At 39.2% G+C, this 19,000-nt stretch overlaps 1 protein-coding gene across 4 annotated transcripts in view; it reads left to right on the forward strand.

Moving 5' to 3' along the window:
• Nucleotides 1-19,000, forward strand: part of lrp8 (low density lipoprotein receptor-related protein 8, apolipoprotein e receptor) — a 164,446-nt gene that overhangs the window by 82,308 nt on the left and 63,138 nt on the right. For all 4 annotated transcript variants that reach the window (XM_008406178.3, XM_008406181.3, XM_008406179.3 and 1 more), the window contains exon 4: nt 7,103-7,231. In XM_008406178.3, coding sequence (XP_008404400.1) covers nt 7,103-7,231 — 129 coding nt within the window. The remainder of the gene's footprint in view (nt 1-7,102; nt 7,232-19,000) is intronic.

Here is a 19,000-nt window from a genome sequence, read left to right on the forward strand (position 1 = left end):
CACTTATTTGGACACAGTATATGAGAGGAAATTGCTAAGTTCAGGTAAGAAAAATATATATATATATTGCACTTAACAAAATTGGATTACATAACTATCAATAACTTGATTCACTTATGTTTATTAATTCAATGGAAAGTATCGGGAATGTACATAATTTACTCTGCATAGCGTTATTTCTAAAACATTTGAACTATTCACCCACAATACCTACATGTTATCGACTAAAACTTCAAATCTGAAAAAAAAGTATAATCCAGGTCTTTGGCAAATTAAACTATAACTGACTGATCTTTTCTAAGCAGATTATTGTGCATCTTGTACTTTTATGATTGGGTTGGGATATATATTTTTACTCTCTATTACTTATTTAATATAAAGGATATTTATCTAAAAGTTCCTAATCTATTTTCATGCATTTGACCCTGTGGACATAAAAAGATCTTGTTTGATCAGATTACAACCCAACATCTCCACAGTCTGGAGTATATTCATCTTGTCCTCGTTTCCCCTGTTATAGATATTTACCACTGTGTGACCAGCTGATCTCATTCTTCATTCCTAAGTTACTTTCCCTGGCCTTGTTTCATCGTTACTGCTGCAGATACTAGTACTACTGCTACTGCTAATGCAACACAAGAAAGATGCACACTGATTTCACGTTACTTTATCTTCCATTTATAATTCACTATCACTTAGTGTTTCGATTCAACAGTATATGTTGCAAAATGATGGAGTTTGATTGAAAAATCAGTGAACAGTGTGCAGATAACAAGGATGAGACTATGCACTAATACTTTGCAGCAGGTTCAACATAGGTTATTGGTTTTAAAAGCTTTCAGAAAAAAATAGTAATTTTGTGATTCCAGTATACTGAGCCTCTTTTCAAAAATATCTGCCACGTAATGAATAGACTCATCAGCCTGTGTGTTACTTGGCAGAAAGCATAAATGTTTGTTTTCTAAATTATGAATTATATCGTAATCTTTCCTAATATTTGAAATTGGGAAACTGCACTTTGGGACATTCTTATGGTCAAAATGGCCTTAAAGTAACATTTTTAAATATATATTAAATTGATTCCTAAATATGTGTAGTCCTAACTGTAGTATACACAGATTTGCATTGATGTCTGTATGACATTTAATCCATAACAAAAACATCATAGCATCATAATTCTATTAGTTCCATCCAAACTGAAAATGGCAGGTGAATAACACTTCTTTACATTAGATCCTTCTCCATATTCAATTTGATAACTGACAGCTAATATGAAGCTGTGAGACTGTGTCATGTTAATTTTACTAATGTTGCATAAATCTGGTTGGAATAACATTTTATTTTAGCCTTCCTTAGACCAGACTGAACCAGTATGAAGGGCAAGTACATAGCTGCTCGTAGTCAGACAAAGCCTCTGCCCTGTTTTTACTGCACAACAATAAAAGCTTATTGTTCTCAAGCAGCCACTTACCAATTTATAGAGCCACCTCTCAACTGAAAATTCAGCTTAATTATCCTATTTCACACACGATCAGCTCTTATGAATCCCCTGTAAGTCAGATTTAATTGATGATCTGTCAAACTTGTGCAAGCGATAAGGGCATTTACTCTCATTTGAAAAATTCTGAAATAAATGGTTATAACAGGCCTTTTCTTGAGTTAATATATTTTTATACAGATATTCCCAAATGTCTTTTGTAGAACAATGTGTTTTTTAACATGTACCATAATAAAAAATGATGCTCTGTACCTTTTCATACCAAAGAAACTGTGGGTGTGTCCCATGTGACTCACTTTCTCCTTTAAACTGTTTGCAGGGCCAATTGATATTCACAACATTGCAGAGTATTTGGGAATTCTTAATGTTCCACCGACACAGTGAGAGAGAGCGTAGGTATTTTGCATAAAAAGACATTAAAGCGAGAAACCTCATCAATCAGTGTAGTGCTGCAAGCATTGCAGTTGGAAATTTATTGTATCTTTAAACGTAGCAGTACAAAGAGTTTTCCACATTGAAATCATAACACTGTAATCCTCATTGCCAATCTAGTCGACACTGTCTGCACTCCATATTCATCATGTTATACTATCACCCTATAGTGTGTGTTGGTTTTGACATGTTTCCTTGTGACAAAATGGGGGCTTATAGCTGACTTAGTCTCGTAAACATACCTCATAATTAATAAATTATCTTAGCAGTAGCATCCAGCGCTTTGAACCCTCCTAATCAATCACGTGGGAGGATAGCTAGATGGTAACCAAGCACTTTGATAGAGAAGGCGGTTGTGTGCAACAATGCTTCGATCCCTCCCTCCTTTTGAGGGAAATTTAAGAAAGTAGTTAATCAAAAGTTCATTAGCATAGAGCGCCTTGCTCAGTCCACCCCTATACCCTGCTATAATAGACACTTAGGCAGTCTGTGTGAGGTGAATAATAAGTGTGCTCCCGTTTCCACTTGTGTTTGTTCAACTGAATTAAAAACCTGCATCATACACCATCTGTCTAATGAGATTTTGTTTTTCTTTTGACCCCAAGACGAACATCAGCTTAGATTGCAATTTACCATTTAGAAATGACCAAGAAACAAGAATGTGGCTTAGAGGTATTGGAAATGGGAAGGATTAATATTTTTTTGTGGTCTTTTCAGTATTTCATAAAGCATTTTATCCTTTACTGCACATTATTGCAATGGTCTTTCTTTACAATTGAAAGAGGCAATTTTGCTCCAGAAACAACTACATTAAACTCATTTAGACCCGCAAAAGTTTTTTTGAAATATGATGGCTTACAATTTTTATAAATATTTACTTTAGAAAATTGGTGTCATTTTTAAATAACCAAAACTGCATTTCTAAAATGGAGAAAATCACAAAACATTTGCAAAATTACCTTTCCTTTTATAGGGGGTTATGATATTTGTGGAAAATGCTGTTAAATATATATATATAAAAGTACATGGTCTTCAACCTCACACTTAAAAAATGGTGCTGGTATTTTCTCTGTTTTTTGTTATGGAAATTCATAGTAACTTTTCCATAAATGCTGGATACTTCTAATAACCACATTTGTTTTGATACATATGTACTGTATGCCACAGAAATGGAATAGCTAAAAAGGTTGGGATCACCTAAATGGATTTCCTTGCTTTGTTTGCCCTGATATATCCTGTACTTATTCACTGTCTGCTCGCTGTTCTGACCCTGTTTTACACTCATTCGATAACGGATACATCCACCTGGGAGCTGCTGTGTTAAACAAACACATCTTACTGCTCACCACCAAGCTGCTTCACTGATTCGTGGATAATATCAGTTCTGCTGTCATTGGCAGTGACCAAACTGAGTGGCCTTTTAGATATCAGCATTTGTTTCTCTTTTTCTCTCAACTGCCAATCTGATTAATATGAGCTAATTTTTGTGTGTTTGCTCTCTACCACCATACTTTATGTTGTGTGTGTAAACTTTGTTTTAATTTAAGGTGCTAGAGGCTAAATAATAAACCACCTTTCTGTTAAAACTTTGCAAATTTTTAGACAATGTCATTTGTATTACTGTCCACAAATAGTAATGGTTAGTCCATATTCTCTGACTTAACAGCAGACAGCTGAACAGTCTTTCAAGTAGTTATAGATAAGTGCCTAAATGTTCAATAGTAGGAAACTTGAATTCTCCTTTTTTTTCCTGAGTATTATTGTCCTTGGGATAAAAATCGTTTAATTTATTTAGTCATAATCAATGTCAGCAGAACTCTCTGTTCTCACTCATCTGTATTTCGCTGTTTGACAGGCAGCTCTTCTATGACTGTCCCTTCCAGACACCCAGGGCCCAGGGCCAGTCAGACAAATTACTTCCTTTTAACTCAGCTGTCAGTCAGATATTTAGTGGATCCCCCCCAAAGGATGTTTCTTCTTTGTGAGGACTTGTAAAAGACTCATGCATTATTGCACAGAAGGCGTTAGGCTGCACTTCCATGTAACACTTGTGAACAGATTCAGAATACGGTGATAAGAGGGTCAGTCAGCCGAAAGAAAACCATTACTACTAATAGAGATTAGTTTCCTATGCATAATTTGTATTATTTTATTTGGTGAAATTAGTCTTTTGGTATATTAGGAAAGGTCAATCACTTAACATTAAAAACGGTAATCTGCATGTTTTTTTGTTTTTTTTATTATCATTATGCAACTTTTTTTTAAACAGAACTGAGTTTACAGGTTTTAACCTGTTGTGGATTTTCTCCAGTCCAGACATGGTTAAGATTTTACATACAAATGCAAATGTATACATACAACCAGAATTATTTGGATAAAATTGCCTTTCAAAGATGCAAAGTAACTGTGGTGTTTGTCATTGAAAGCAAGGTCTTGTCCTATTTTAGCTTACTTTATTAGTTCAAACACCAAATATACTTTAATATGTAGTTTCACAGTGAAAACCATCTTGGCAATACAGCAGAAGCTAATATATCCTTTCAAATAAGAACATAACCACCCCTTTGTTCATGGTGTTCTTCAGTTTCAGTCATGGCTTTTGCCCTGGATGGCACAAAATTTAATGAACAAAGTTGTTGATTAGGTCTAGCATAGTGAAACTGGTGAATTATTATTTATTGGAGATTACCAGATGTTTGGAATGCCTTTGAATAAATGTAATATCAAATTGTACCGGGCTTTCTCACCGAAAATATTTTTGATGTATTCAATGTAGACCTTGCAATCTGCCATGGTTTGTAGGTTTGGGAAGGTCAGAGTGTGTTTTTCTTAATAAACAATTACTGAAAGTTACAGACTTTGAGCAAAGAAGCAGACAGCAAAATGGCAATATGACCCAGGAACTGCAGGTGAGGCAAATCAGCCGATTGAAAACAGCAGAGAACGAGAACAGACCTATCTCCAGCGGTCATTGGGCGACAGACAAGACATACCAAGACAAATAATCACACACTCACACTTGAGGGCAATTTAGAGAAACTCCATGAAGAAAGGAAGAAAGACCCCTCACTGGGATTCTAACCCAAGACCTTCTTGCTACAAGGCAACAGTGATCCCAACATCCATCCCTCTGAGACACAATTATTTAGCATATTTACAATTTACCCTAAAATTGTGCAGTTGTTTCTTGAGTTACATAAATGTGGTATTATTTTTAAGTGGATGGCCTGAAGACGGATATTTTTTCTGAATTTAAAGTATCTCCATCGCGATCACCTTGCCAAAACGATGGTGGCTAAATGCCAGACTGGCTTCAAAACAGCAGTAACCGATTAGTAATGTTTTTTGTGGCCCAAAGCATTTCTTTTATACAGTTTCTGGCCTTCATGTACATCATTATTTTCATATATGTACCTTCAGATTAGGTAGTGAAGCTGCTTTGAGCTGATAAGTATTTGAATGCACATTCAAATTCTCATTGTCACTGCAGGAATTACCAGACATGATCTGGCACTTATGCTTATATATTTTGGGCAATGGTTTTCAGAATGATTTTACATTTTAATGGCCGAATCAAATTTGTTTTAAGGGAAAAATGCATAGAGGAGTTTCTTATTCATTATAAGGAAGAAAGAAAGAGGGATGGTGGAACCCAAAACTAATATAGACCAAGTAGGAAAAGCAGATAAATAAGGTCTTCAGACCCATTCAGTGAATTAGAAGATTATTGAAAAATTCACTTATTTCAGGAATTTTATCACAAGTGAAACACATTATGTAGACTAATTACACAGAGAAGGATGTTTGAAAGCATTTTCTGTGAATTATGATAATTTTACACTTGCAGATAATGGAAATGTGTTTTTTGTTTTATTTAAATATTCCATTAGACCAATAACGCATTTTAACACAGATATGTTGACTTATTGAAAAGTATGTTGAATACCTGCTTAAAGGTTGTCAATTTTCAAAGGGGCCCCATCAGGATGCATACTGTATTTACTGAAGATGAGTCTAATTTCTGGACCCCAAAACCAGAACAGCTGAAAACTAAATTGCATTCAGTTGTAGAGGTAGAACCTGTGAGCCGGTGCTGCAGAAAACGCAGCAGTGCTCAAACCTTCTTTTACGATAACCAACATTTGAACGGTATGAGATGAAAAAACGCTGGTGAAAATCAAAATGAGAAAGAAGAAATATGAGATGAATAAAAAAGGAATGAGTCCGGAATGGGCAAATCCCAGAGGTGCTATTGATCTGTGGCTGCAACACACACAAACACAACCGTGCTGCCAGGAAGCACGCCGGTGGTCAAATATGTATAATTGATGGAGTTGGGTTTGACACAGCCGAGTAATGTGATCTGGGGCTGGAGTCTCTTTGGTGTTATACCAAGTGTGTGTGTATATGCACGATTGTGTGTGTGTGTGTGTGTGCCTGTTTGAAAGGAGAAAGGACAGGGATTTGTTGTGGGGACTCGTTGAAAATTTGATGTGTAAGAATGCTGTATTTTTCATTTTTACCAGCCCCCATGGAGGAACAATGGCTTGTACAGTAATGGGCTTTTACCGTAGGACCTTTGTTCTCACTCACATGCACAGAGTTTTTTTGAGAGACTTGTTGACAAGCTGTGAGATACTTTCATTAATTTTTACACATTTTCGTTAGAGAAACAGAAAAATAAATGCAGATAATACAATATTTTGTACCACAACTGCATTTTTTAATTCTTTTAGTCACCATTGTTACAGCTGTGTGTATACAAGGAATTTATTAGGTTGTTGATGGTGAAGAAATCTTTACCATTTTATTCCCAGCTACATTTACACACAGTAGTGCTTGTTTTTTTCAGCATTTCTTTTTTATCTTTGTCCATTTGTGTATTTCACAGCTTTGTGCCTGCCCTGACAGTGTTCTTCTTTGTTCCACTGTCACTGTGTGTCTAGTTAAATTGCAGGCCTTTGAGAAGAAATCGATTTGAGCAACAAGATAACTAAGTTATCAAACTGTTTCATTGACTGACTGTCCCTTTTCTCTCCATTTCTCGTCCCATTTTTGCCTTTCCTGTCTTCTTTCTCTATTCCCATTTTCCCCTCCTTTCTGCCATGTTTCCCCTCTCTGTCATTCCCTCTGTCTTCATTCTTTTGCTTTCCCGCCCCTCTCTCGCAACAGGCCGACAGACTTGTCCTCCGGAGAAGTTTGATTGTGGAGGGGTGGCCAGCAAATGTGTTTCGCTATCGTGGCGATGTGACGGAGAGAGGGACTGTGAAAACGGAGCAGATGAGGAGGAGTGTCCTGCAGGTAAGTCTGTGATGAGCATTTTGAATGTAGCGAACACAACAAAAGGCCTGAAGTGTTCGTAGCTCCAAAATATCAAAAATATTTGAATCTTTTAAGAACTGGATCCCAACACTGAGTTTGTTCACCCATTACTTTGAAATGTATTTATAAGGAGGAACTTTTGTCAGATGCTTATGAACAGTGCTGACTTCGATACTGCATGACATCTCCTGTCGTTCTGCATTGCACATCTGAACTTTGAAAACTCAGCTGTGCAGGATGACACCACCTGCACATTGATTTATGAATGGCCAGAGGCAGCTCAGATGGGGGTCGTGCTTATGGGTTTATGTTTTGTGAAAGAGGATATGTTGGTTGCACTAGTAAGCATGTAGAAAGCAGTAGGTCTGAACAAGTTTCACCACAAATGTTCTGTGTTTGTAAGATGTGAAGAAAGTTACAGTGCAGCATGTTTTACTCTTCATTAGTCTTTTCACATGGTCAGGCTTCCATCCTTACAGCAAGCATCAAAGATGTAAATGAGACATTGATTTCTGTTTATGTGAATATCTGACATGGAGCTTTATTGATTTTCAAGCCTGAAACAAAGAGAAACATGCAAGTATAGCATTTTTTCCCAAACAAATTAGGTTGGATTCAAGATAATCCAATATGTAGAAAATGTTTGTGTCCTTAAGGATATTAACATCTGTACGAAGTGCTTTTTGTTCCTTTTTCAATATTATACTATTTGTGAAGAACATGACAAGACAAGATGGCGCCGGTGTGTGTGGCTGCTCGTCTGTCGTTCTCACATTTGCTTATGTTTGTGTTGTTTCTGACCTGTATCGTCTGCGGAACTGAGTCTCTACTGATGTACGGTCGTAGCACACTTCTGGACCTCCAATCTTTGGTCCAGGATGTGGAGTTTTTCGAAAATGTTGGCCAACACTCCTTGCCCCCGCTTCTGTCGGGGATTCCGAGCCACCTGTTCCGGATTCCTGCGCTGCTTTCAAGACGGAGACGTCGTCGTCGTCGCGGTAGACGAGGCGGCCAGCTGGTAAAGCTGAAGTTTTATCTGACGCACTGTTCTGCTTTTACCCGATCATCGGATGGATCGTTTCTGGGCTATCGGGTGCCTCGGCGTTTCTTGGATCCTGTTGATGTCTGTTTGGTGCCAGTGGTCGGCGTTCAAGCCCCTCTCCAACGCCGTCCCTGCCCTTCCCGGATCAACATACGCCAACGGTGTCTCCAAAACCTGAGACCGCTGTGCCGGGTTTCCAGACCTGTCGAAGCCCAGGATCCAGTTCCTGTCAGGATTGGCCTGATAAACGCCAGGTCGCTTGTGAATAAAACTTTTATTCTTCGGGACTTTTTTAGTCGCCAAAACCTGGATTTTATGTGTGTGACTGAGACGTGGCTGAGTGTTGGTGAGTCTAGTGCTCTATCTGAGCTTTTACCAACGGATTGTTCTTATTTTAATTCACCACGGACTTCGAGGAGAGGGGGAGGCACAGCGACTGTTTACAAACAGGACTATAATTGTAAGCAGTGTTTTCTACAGACGTCTTTCTCCAGCTTTGAGTTTACGTCATTTGAAATAAGACACGTAAACCCAGTTTTCTGTGCTGTCGTCTACCGCCCCCCCAAATATAATAAGGATTTTATAAGCGACTTCTCTGACTTTTTATCTGGGATTTTAACTAACTATGAACATGTTCTTATTGTTGGAGACTTCAATATACATGTGTGCTGTCCTGATAAGCCTCTGGTAAAGGACTTTTTAAGTCTTCTGGACTCTTTTAACCTGGTACAGGCCGTATCCGGCTCTACACATGAGCACGGACACACACTGGACCTGGTTATTTCCTGCGGTCTGCCTGTGACTAACCTGGAAACCTGTGACTCTGTGTTCTCGGATCACCTGCCTGTTTTATTCACTGTTACTTTGACACCAACTGCAGTTAAAACTCGCGCTGCTGTTCGGCGCTGTCGGATTATTAACCCTTCCACTGCCACTCAATTCTCCACCGCTTTTCTTCAGCTCTGTGGATCATCTGACTTCCTCAGCTCTGATACAGAAGAGCTCTGGTCCTGGTTCTGTTCTTCCTGTCAAACCATTCTGGACTCGGTTGCTCCATTAAAAACCAGGCAGCCAAGGATTAAACCTGAGCCTTGGTTTAATGACAGAACTCGTGCTGCAAGGCAGGAATGTCGTCGTGTTGAACGCAGATGGAAAAAGGATAAACTGCAGGTTACCCTTCAGATTTTAAAAGACTGTTGGCGTCTCTACCAGAGCACGGTTAAAGAGGCTAAAAGGGAATATTTGGCAAATATAATTTCCTCAAACAGCCATAACTCACGTGTTTTATTTCACACCATTGACTCTGTCCTTAATATTCCACAGAATGCCTGTTTGGAAGCTTCTCCTGACATGTGTGCTAAGTTTCTGCATTTCTTTATTGAAAAGGTTGGTAGTACCAGGGCTCTTATCACAGCTCCTGACTCCGACCCTTCTGTTTCGGTACATTGCTCTGCTGCCTTCAATCAGTTTGAGCCTGTGACTGTCTCACTTTTAGAGGACGTGGTTGGCCGCATTAAGCCATCAGGTTCCCCACGTGATCCTGTCCCTCCACAATTTTTTAAAGATATTTTATCTAGCATAGTGCAGCCTGTTCTTGCAATTATAAATAGCAGTCTGTCCTCAGGTGTGGTGCCCTCTAGTTTTAAACATGCAGTAGTGCAGCCACTGCTTAAAAAACCTGGCCTTGATCCTACTGTTCTGGCTAATTATCGGCCTATTTCGAAGCTGCCTTTTCTTTCCAAGGTTTTAGAAAAAATTGTGTACTGTCAGCTGAAACAGTTTTTAGATGACAATGGCATTCTGGAGGTTTTCCAGTCAGGTTTTAAAACTCTTCATAGCACAGAATCTGCTTTAATAAGAGTTTTTAATGACATCCTTCTTGCATGTGATTCTGGTAACCATGTTGTTCTGATTTTACTTGACTTAACTGCTGCCTTTGATACAGTAGACCACAATATTTTAATATCGCGATTACACCACATTGTTGGTATTGATGGCACTGTTCTTAAATGGTTCCAGTCTTACCTAGAGGAGAGAACATTTTCAGTGAAAATTAGTGACTCTGAATCACCTGCTGTTTCAATGACTTATGGTGTCCCGCAGGGCTCAATTCTGGGCCCACTGCTTTTCTCTCTTTATTTATTGCCTCTGGGTTCTATCCTTAGGAAACATGGGATTTCTTTTCATTGTTATGCTGATGATTGTCAGATTTATTTGCCCATGAAGCAGAAGGATGTCCACTCTATCAAACATCTCCTGGCATGTGTTGGTGATATTAAATCTTGGTTGGCCTTGAACTTTTTAAATTGTAATGAAAACAAAACAGAGGTGATTGTGTTTGGACCCAGTGGCTCCTCTGAGTCCTCCTCTGTTGACCTTGGACCTTTGGAGGTATATTTTAAACATGTTATTACGGACCTTGGTTTTAAGGTGGACAGTGATTTTAAATTGGACAGCCAAATCAGAGCCGTGGTTAAGTCCAGCTTTTATCATTTAAGGCGATTGGCATCAGTGAAATCTTTTCTTTCCAGGCAACATTTTGAAACAGTGATCCACGCTTTTATCTCGACTCGACTGGATTACTGTAACGCACTTTATCTGGGAGTCAGTCAGTCGCTGCTCTCACGTCTGCAGCTGGTTCAGAATGCAGCTGCTAGACTTTTGACAGGAACTCGGAAGAGGGAGCATGTGACCCCTGTCCTGGCCTCACTTCACTGGCTGCCTGTATATTTTAGGATTCATTTTAAAATTCTTTTGTTTGTTTTTAAATCACTGCATAATCTTGCCCCGGCTTACCTCTCTGAGCTTCTTCACCCCTACGTACCTTATCGGTCTCTCAGGTCAGCAGATCAGCTGCTCTTGGAGGTACCAAGATCCAGGAGGAAGCTCAGAGGGGACAGGGCTTTCTCTGTCATAGGTCCTAAGTTATGGAATGACTTGCCTTTGCAGGTCAGAGAGGCCCCTTCACTGTCCACTTTTAAAGTTCGTCTTAAAACCCATTTATTTTACTTGGCTTTTAACTCCTGCGGGATCTAGTTTTAGAGTGTATGTTTTTGTTTTTAAACTGTAAGAGTTTTTATTTTTTTTTTTTATTTATTTATTTATTTTTTTTTTTATGTTGTGTTTTAATGTACAGCACTTTGTATCAGCTGTGGTTGTTTTAAAGTGCTTTATAAATAAAGTTGGTATGGTATGGTATGGTAAGAACAAGTATTTTTTATTCATATCTATTGTGCACACACACTCATCCAACAAAATAAAATAAACTTACATTTTATAGAATTTTAAGAGCTAATAACTAATCAGTGTAAAAAATGGTGCTTGAGCAAACCTACCAGCTTTAGTAATTAAAGCAAAAAAACAACAAAAAGTTATTTTTAAAAAATATTAAAATATATCTAATAATAACAACCAGCAGATAAGAAAAAAATATGTAACCTTTCTTTAAATATTTGCAGCTATATCTGCTTTTTATCCCATTTTGTTTTCTTAAAATAAAAGAAGCGCAAAGATTTTGGGCTCGTTCTCCAGCTATTAATAATTTAGATCCCCCCTGGCAGGTATCATAGCAGCTAAATGTGTTGTTTCTTTCATCTCCTGCCTCTCAAAGCACTTGATTTTTGAATTCATGTGCTTTCAGGAATATAAAGCTGTTCATACGGCAACTTGCAGGAGATTATATGTGTGAAGCAATGAAAAATCAGTTTAGATGACTTTATCTGTTAAATTTGTTGACGTTAGCTGATGTATGCTAGCTGACGTTAGCATACATCAAACCTTGTACATGATACTATATCACCAGTCCATCCTTGTCTGTTCAGGATCATTTCACATTTGACAGTTTTTTCCATCATTCTAATTCAGTTTATTTATTTAGAGACTTGCAGTGGTTGCCAGTCCTGCAAACATTCTGATTTCAAATATGGTGTTAACATTATTAGCTGGACTGAAGTTAGACCCAAACTTCTGACTTATTCCAATGTAACACTTTGTTTCTGCTTCTCAAATTCTTAGTATGACTCCTAGATTGTTGCTACAAACGTTGCTCACATTAGCCAGTAGTAGACGTTCATTCATTTTAATGGATTTAATTATGGACAATTACAAGTGCATTAGAATATTAGGTGCATTGTTTTTTAGTATTAAGGCAGCTTTGCTCATTTTCAACTCCAGCCCATACGAGACTTTTGAAGGTAAAGAAAGTGAGGAAAAAAAGAGGATGTAAATAAGAGAAGTAAAAACTGCAAAGAAGAAAGTAAGTCAATCTTATCCTGCTTTTTTCCCATGCCATCTTTGTTTCTCTTTTCCAATTTATTAAAAAAGTTTATCTCTTTACTTTCTTTGGACCAGCACTTTTTTTTCCCATTCGATCTGATATGGAGATCAAACATAGACTGCATGTTCTTTCTGATGCCTTTCATCTCTGACCTATGTTAGCTTCTGTCCATTATTGTAGGCTGGTTAATAAAGCTGTTTAAAATTTTATAGAATTCTCAATGATAATTGATTTTGTGCTTCATGTGGTTTGACTCTATATGAAGTGTTATGGCACTCCTGCAGGTATAATAACCTGCCAACATCATCTTTTGATCTATCATTTAGAGATGTAGGAATGAGTATTAATATTAATATTAATGTGCGTAGAAGGCTTGCGTTAACTGAAGGTTGACTGCAGAGGCCACACAGAGCTAAATTGGACTGTGAAGTGGTAGTTCTTGAGCGGGAATGTTCAGGGTTTAAGTCCCCATCCTTACCTGTACTAAAGTCCTGAGGCCACATATTGAATCAGACAATGCCCTGGATAGGATTATCCAGATTTGCATTTGGTCTCGTTAAATAGAAAGTAAATCTCCTTTAATCCTTCTGGGAATATATGTCTAGGTTTAGGCAGATTTGTTGTTATCGATATGCACCAAGCAAAGAGTAACACATGTTAGGTTTTAGCGTAAGGTTCTCTGTTCCAGAAACTTAAAATTTGGTCACATTTGATGGTTAATGCAATATCAAAATATTTTAGGAGGCTTAGAGGTGGGAAGGTGGCAAAATCATTAAAAAATGTACAACTCTTATGATGGCAAAAATAAACCCTTGAAAAACCTTGTAGAGATAAATAATCCTTGTAAATAATCCCAAATCGATGGATAGACTGCTCTTTATCTGGGTTCTATGTTTGGTATGAACCAAAATGTAAAGAAAGAAAACAACAACATTGTTTGTTCTTTTCTTTATTGTAGCAAACATTGTTACATTATCTCTTGTTTTCTTAAAAACAAGTGGTAATTATTTTAGAGTGTACTTGTACTCAAGTTTTCACAAACGTTTGAGATTAGATTTAAACATTTATAATTTTATATACATTTCATAATTCACCTACATGGCCTTGGTGAGTTATAATCAGATGCATTTGTGCAACATATATTGATTTGGTTGTATAGTGTAACTACATGGCTAATAACACCAGCAAATGTTCAGGCAGCGTCACCTGTTGCTAAAAAAAGTATTGTGCCACTTCCTGTTGATTAAGCACCTGGCGGACTACCAATAGGAATGCCACCATGTGTTTTATCAACAAGGTGTCACAATAGTTTCTTAATAATTCTGTTTCAAAAGCCAGTTGTACTCTCATTCTGTGAATCAGAAGTTAAGTCAAACCTTTTGAACCGCCAATCTTTTCTGTTACTTTCTTATGTACGGACTCAGGCACACATTATACATATCAGAACATGTTTTCACTGGGTTACATGCACATACATGTATATTTTTAATAATTCAAGTTGAATATTCTACCAATGTTATCTGGGGATTTTAAACCCCCCCAAGTTTTCTTTCTCTCAAAATGAAAATTAAAATCATAGACTCTGAAATATTGAAAACAAAACCATGTGATTTCAAACAATTTTTACATGAACAACAGCGCATCCACTTATTTTTCTACAGATTATACAAGGTTATGCAGGGTATTGTTCTTCATTAGCTATAAAAATGTAGCAGCTGTTTTGTTCTTATCTCATACGGTGGAATTGTGACAGCCTAAAATACAAAATATAATTAGTTTACAGACATTTATTAACCTGAGCTACAATACAGTAAAATCCAGCTGTAACATCAGTTGCTGCCGACTTATCTATTTGAATGTTTTAGCAGATATAAAAGCGGTAAAATTAATGAATCCATATCTTATTTTTACATACTAATTAATACAGATAACTTCATATTTCAAAAGGGCAATGTCTTGTTTAGTTGTGTAAACTAGTTAGCATCTTCGAAAATGTCGTGTTTTTTGTAAGATTAATTAAAAGTTCAGCGCTCACTGTTCATAAACAAAGTTCTGAATGAGCCACGAGCATGAATTCATTCATTCGATGTTAATGTAAATTTGTTATTATGAAAACAGATTTCCAAAGCTTTCATTCAACCACTAATCCTTACAACTCCTCCTCTGATTCCCTCTCCTTTTACTCCTTCCTTCAGTAGCTATAGTTGGAGGACAGCTAATGTTAATTAGGGGCTCCTAATTGAGCATATCCAAATGTTGAATAAAACATGAATCCAGGAGGAGAGGTTCTTTATTACATTTAGTTAGAAGAAGCCTCTAAAGAAAGTTTATGTGCCTGTAATTTATGTTAATGTGAAATTGCATTCGTTTAGGGACACAGTAGGGATCTGCGTTTATCTGCTTCGGGGTGTGTGTGTGTGTGTGTGGTTGAGGGGGAGGGAGGGTGATTAATTTATATTTGGGAAGAGAGTCTGTTTTAAAGAAATATGGTTTCCTATTCTATGGATAGTGTTTGTTTTTACTTTTTATTATTAGGTGACAACAAGAAGAAGAAGTTTTATTTATATTGCATTTCTTCAGCAACAAGGCAGTGCAAGGAGCTAAATAAACATGGTTTTGGGGAATGTTATACACTTTAACAATAATATTATTTCAGGTATTTTTTTCCATATGCACTTTAGGTTTACATTGCTAAAAGTTTTAATGAACTTTAAATTGGTAATAAGTCTTCTGTAAAGTAAAACTGCAACATGATATAAGCAGTTTTCTCTTACAACTCTTTAAAATGGGAAAGGCAAGAGAACCAACCAGTTGGAGCTAAAGACATTAATGTCGACAGAACAATAATTTAAATATTTAAAACAATTGGAGCTTGGTCAAATATGGCTGGATGATAATCCAACATTATCTTTATTCACTACAGTGAGCAGGTAGAAGGTCATAAAAAAATCTAAGGATAGATTTTTGTATTTTTCTGCTTTTTCTTAATCTTACCAGTGGTGCCAATAAACCCGGAGGGTTGTGTAAAACATATCATAGTTATGAAGGACAGAATCAATGCATATAATTTACAAACTGCTTGAATTTTATTTTCCTTTTTTATTATTTTGAATTTGACATCTTATTGCATATATATATATATATATATATATATATATATATATATATATATATATATATATATATATATATATATATATATATATATATAGCTGACTGTATAGCTCAATAGGTAAGTCACCAGTCTTCCACCCGGGAGACCCGGGTTCGAGGCCAGGCTGGGGGCTGGGGCAAAAAGTTACAACGGTGACATTGAGCTGTCAGTGTGGGTCCTTAGGCAAGACCCTTGGAGCTATATAGCCTACCTCATACCATGAGAGACACAAATAAGCATGACATGCCGGCTCAGACGTCGCCCGGTCAAACAAGGTCTGCGTCAGGTGCTGGGGGACCAGAGCACCCTGATGAAAAGTGGGCTACTGGAACAAGACGGAAATGGGCGAGAGATGAAAACATGGATCTGTTGGAATGCTACTACTCAAGTAATCCTAGTCAGAGGGGCTACATGCAAAGACTGTGGGAGGAATGGTTAGCTCGACATCCCCAGTCAACACTAACTGCCAAACAACTAGTAGCTCAGTGTTCCAACATCCGCAAACGGCAACTGCTGTCACAACTGGAGATTGACGAGGTACGACACAAGTGCTACGGGAAGGAGCCAGGATGCCAGGTCAGAAGGGAGTCAACTACAACTCCCCGCCCAGAGACTGGGTATGTAGCCCCAGTAATGAACGAACCATCTGAGCTGAATGAGGCAGCAACTGACCTGAGAGAGAGAATCATGGCCCGAATGAACACCAGACGACCCCGACGCCAATTACAACGGCTGAGTGAAGTACCATCAGAAAGTCTCATTGAAGATGTGAATTCGGCATTGAGAACGATCCCTACCAACACCATAACAGAAACCAATGAGCTGATATACAACTCAGCATCAGTGATCCTTGAGATGCTTGGTTATAAGAGCAACCATGAGACCCAATACCCACCATGGAAAAGACGGTTAGAGGCTAAGATCAAGATAACAAGGAGGGAAGTGAGTCAACTGTCAGAGCTCCAAAGGGGTGCAATGATCAGTACCCAAGAAGTACAGCCAGATGCCCATACCTGAAGCACTCGAAACTGCCAAACAAAGGCTCCAAGCCTTGGCCAGCCGCCTAAAGAGATACACGAGAGAGAATGAAGCCAGGAGGATTAACCGGCTCTTCGCCACCCAACCAGCTAAAGTGTACTCTCAATGGCAGGGTAATAACAATAGAGCAGACCCACCCAGGCTGGAGACTGAACAATACTGGAAAGGCATATGGGAAAGGGAGGCGTCCCACAACAGCAATGCACAGTGGCTAACCTCTCTACGAGAGGACCACAGCAACCTCCCTGAACAAGCCCCGGTAACCATCACTGTGGCAGATGTCCAAGACAGAGTCTCGGGTATGAAAAACTGGACAGCACCAGGACCTGACATGATCCATGCCTACTGGCTTAAGAAACTCACTGCCCTCCATGAGCGACTGGCAGCTCAACTGAACCAGCTGCTACAAAATGGGACTCACCCTGAATGGTTAACTGAAGGGCGCACAATCCTGATACAGAAGGAACCCTCGAAGGGTTCAGTCCCATCCAACTATCGGCCAATAACCTGTCTCTCTACAACATGGAAGCTCATGTCAGGCATCATAGCGGCTAAGATAAGCGGGCACATGGATACATACATGAGCAAGGCACAGAAGGGCATAGGCATAAATAGCAGAGGAGCCAAACACCAACTCCTTGTAGACCACACAGTTGCCCGAGACTGCAAAACCCGACACACCAACCTGTGTACCGCTTGGATTGATTACAAGAAAGCCTATGACTCAATGCCACACACTTGGATCATTGAATGCTTAGAGATGTACAACATCAATAGGACTCTAAGAGCCTTCATTGCAAACTCGATGGGGCTGTGGAAAACCACCCTTGAAGCCAACTGCAAACCACTTGCACAAGTGTCCATCAAATGTGGCATATACCAAGGAGATGCTCTGTCCCCACTGCTGTTCTGCATAGGCCTGAACCCTCTCAGCCAAATCATCAACAAGACTGGCTACGGATACCGACTCAAGAATGGGGCTACAATCAGTCACCTCCTCTACATGGATGACATCAAGCTGTACGCCAAGAGCGAGCGAGACATCGACTCACTGATCCACACCACCAGGATCTACAGCACTGACATTGGGATGTCATTCGGACTAGAGAAGTGTGGTCGGATGGTTACAAAGAGAGGAAAGGTCGCCCACACAGAAGGGGTCTCACTCCCAGAAGGAACAATAGCAGACATAGAGCACAGCTACAAGTACCTGGGAATACCACAAGCAAATGGCAACCTCGATGAGGTCACAAGGAAAAGAGCCACAGCCAAATACCTTCAACGAATAAGGCAAGTCCTGAGAAGCCAGCTCAATGGCAAGAACAAGATCCGTGCAATAAACAGCTATGCCTTACCAGTAATCAGATACCCTGCCGGAATAATTAGCTGGCCAATGGAAGAGATGAAGGCCACGGATGTTAAGACTAGGAAGCTACTAACCATGCATGGAGGGTTCCACCCCAAATCCAGCACCCTGAGACTGTACACGAGCCGTAAGGAAGGAGGCAGAGGACTAGTGAGTGTGAGAGCCACTGTCCAGGATGAAACATCCAAGATCCATAAATACATCAAGGACAAAGCCTCAACAGACGATGTGCTCAGCGAATGTCTCAGGCAATGGGGAACAGAAGACACGGTGCTGGAAGTACCATCATGGGAGGACAAGCCCCTACATGGGATGTACCACCGACAAATAACTGAAGTGGCTGATGTCAGGAAAACCTACCAATGGCTGGAGAAAGCTGGACTCAAGGACAGCACAGAGGCTCTCATCCTGGCCGCCCAGGAACAGGCCCTAAACACCAGAGCAATAGAGGCTCAGATCTACCACACCAGACAAGACCCAAGGTGTAGGTTGTGCAAGGAGGCCCCTGAGACAGTCCAGCACATAATAGCAGGGTGCAAGATGCTGGCAGGGAAAGCGTACATGGAACGACATAACCAAGTGGCGGGCATAGTGTACAGGAACATCTGTGCAGAATATGGACTGGAAGCCCCAAGATCAAAGTGGGGAACACCCCCAAAAGTGGTGGAGAATGACCGAGCTAAGATCCTGTGGGACTTCCAGATCCAGACAGACAAGATGGTAATGGCGAACCAACCGGACATTGTGGTGGTGGATAAAGAACAGAGGAAAGCCGTTGTGGTGGATGTAGCAATACCAAGTGATTACAACATCAGGAAAAAGGAGCATGAGAAATTGGAGAAATACCAGGGCCTCAGGGAGGAACTGGAAAA

The sequence above is a fragment of the Poecilia reticulata genome, chromosome 4, assembly GCF_904066995.2.
Source record: "Poecilia reticulata chromosome 4, P_reticulata-male-v2, whole genome shotgun sequence".
NCBI classification, from domain to species: Eukaryota; Metazoa; Chordata; class Actinopteri; order Cyprinodontiformes; family Poeciliidae; genus Poecilia; species Poecilia reticulata.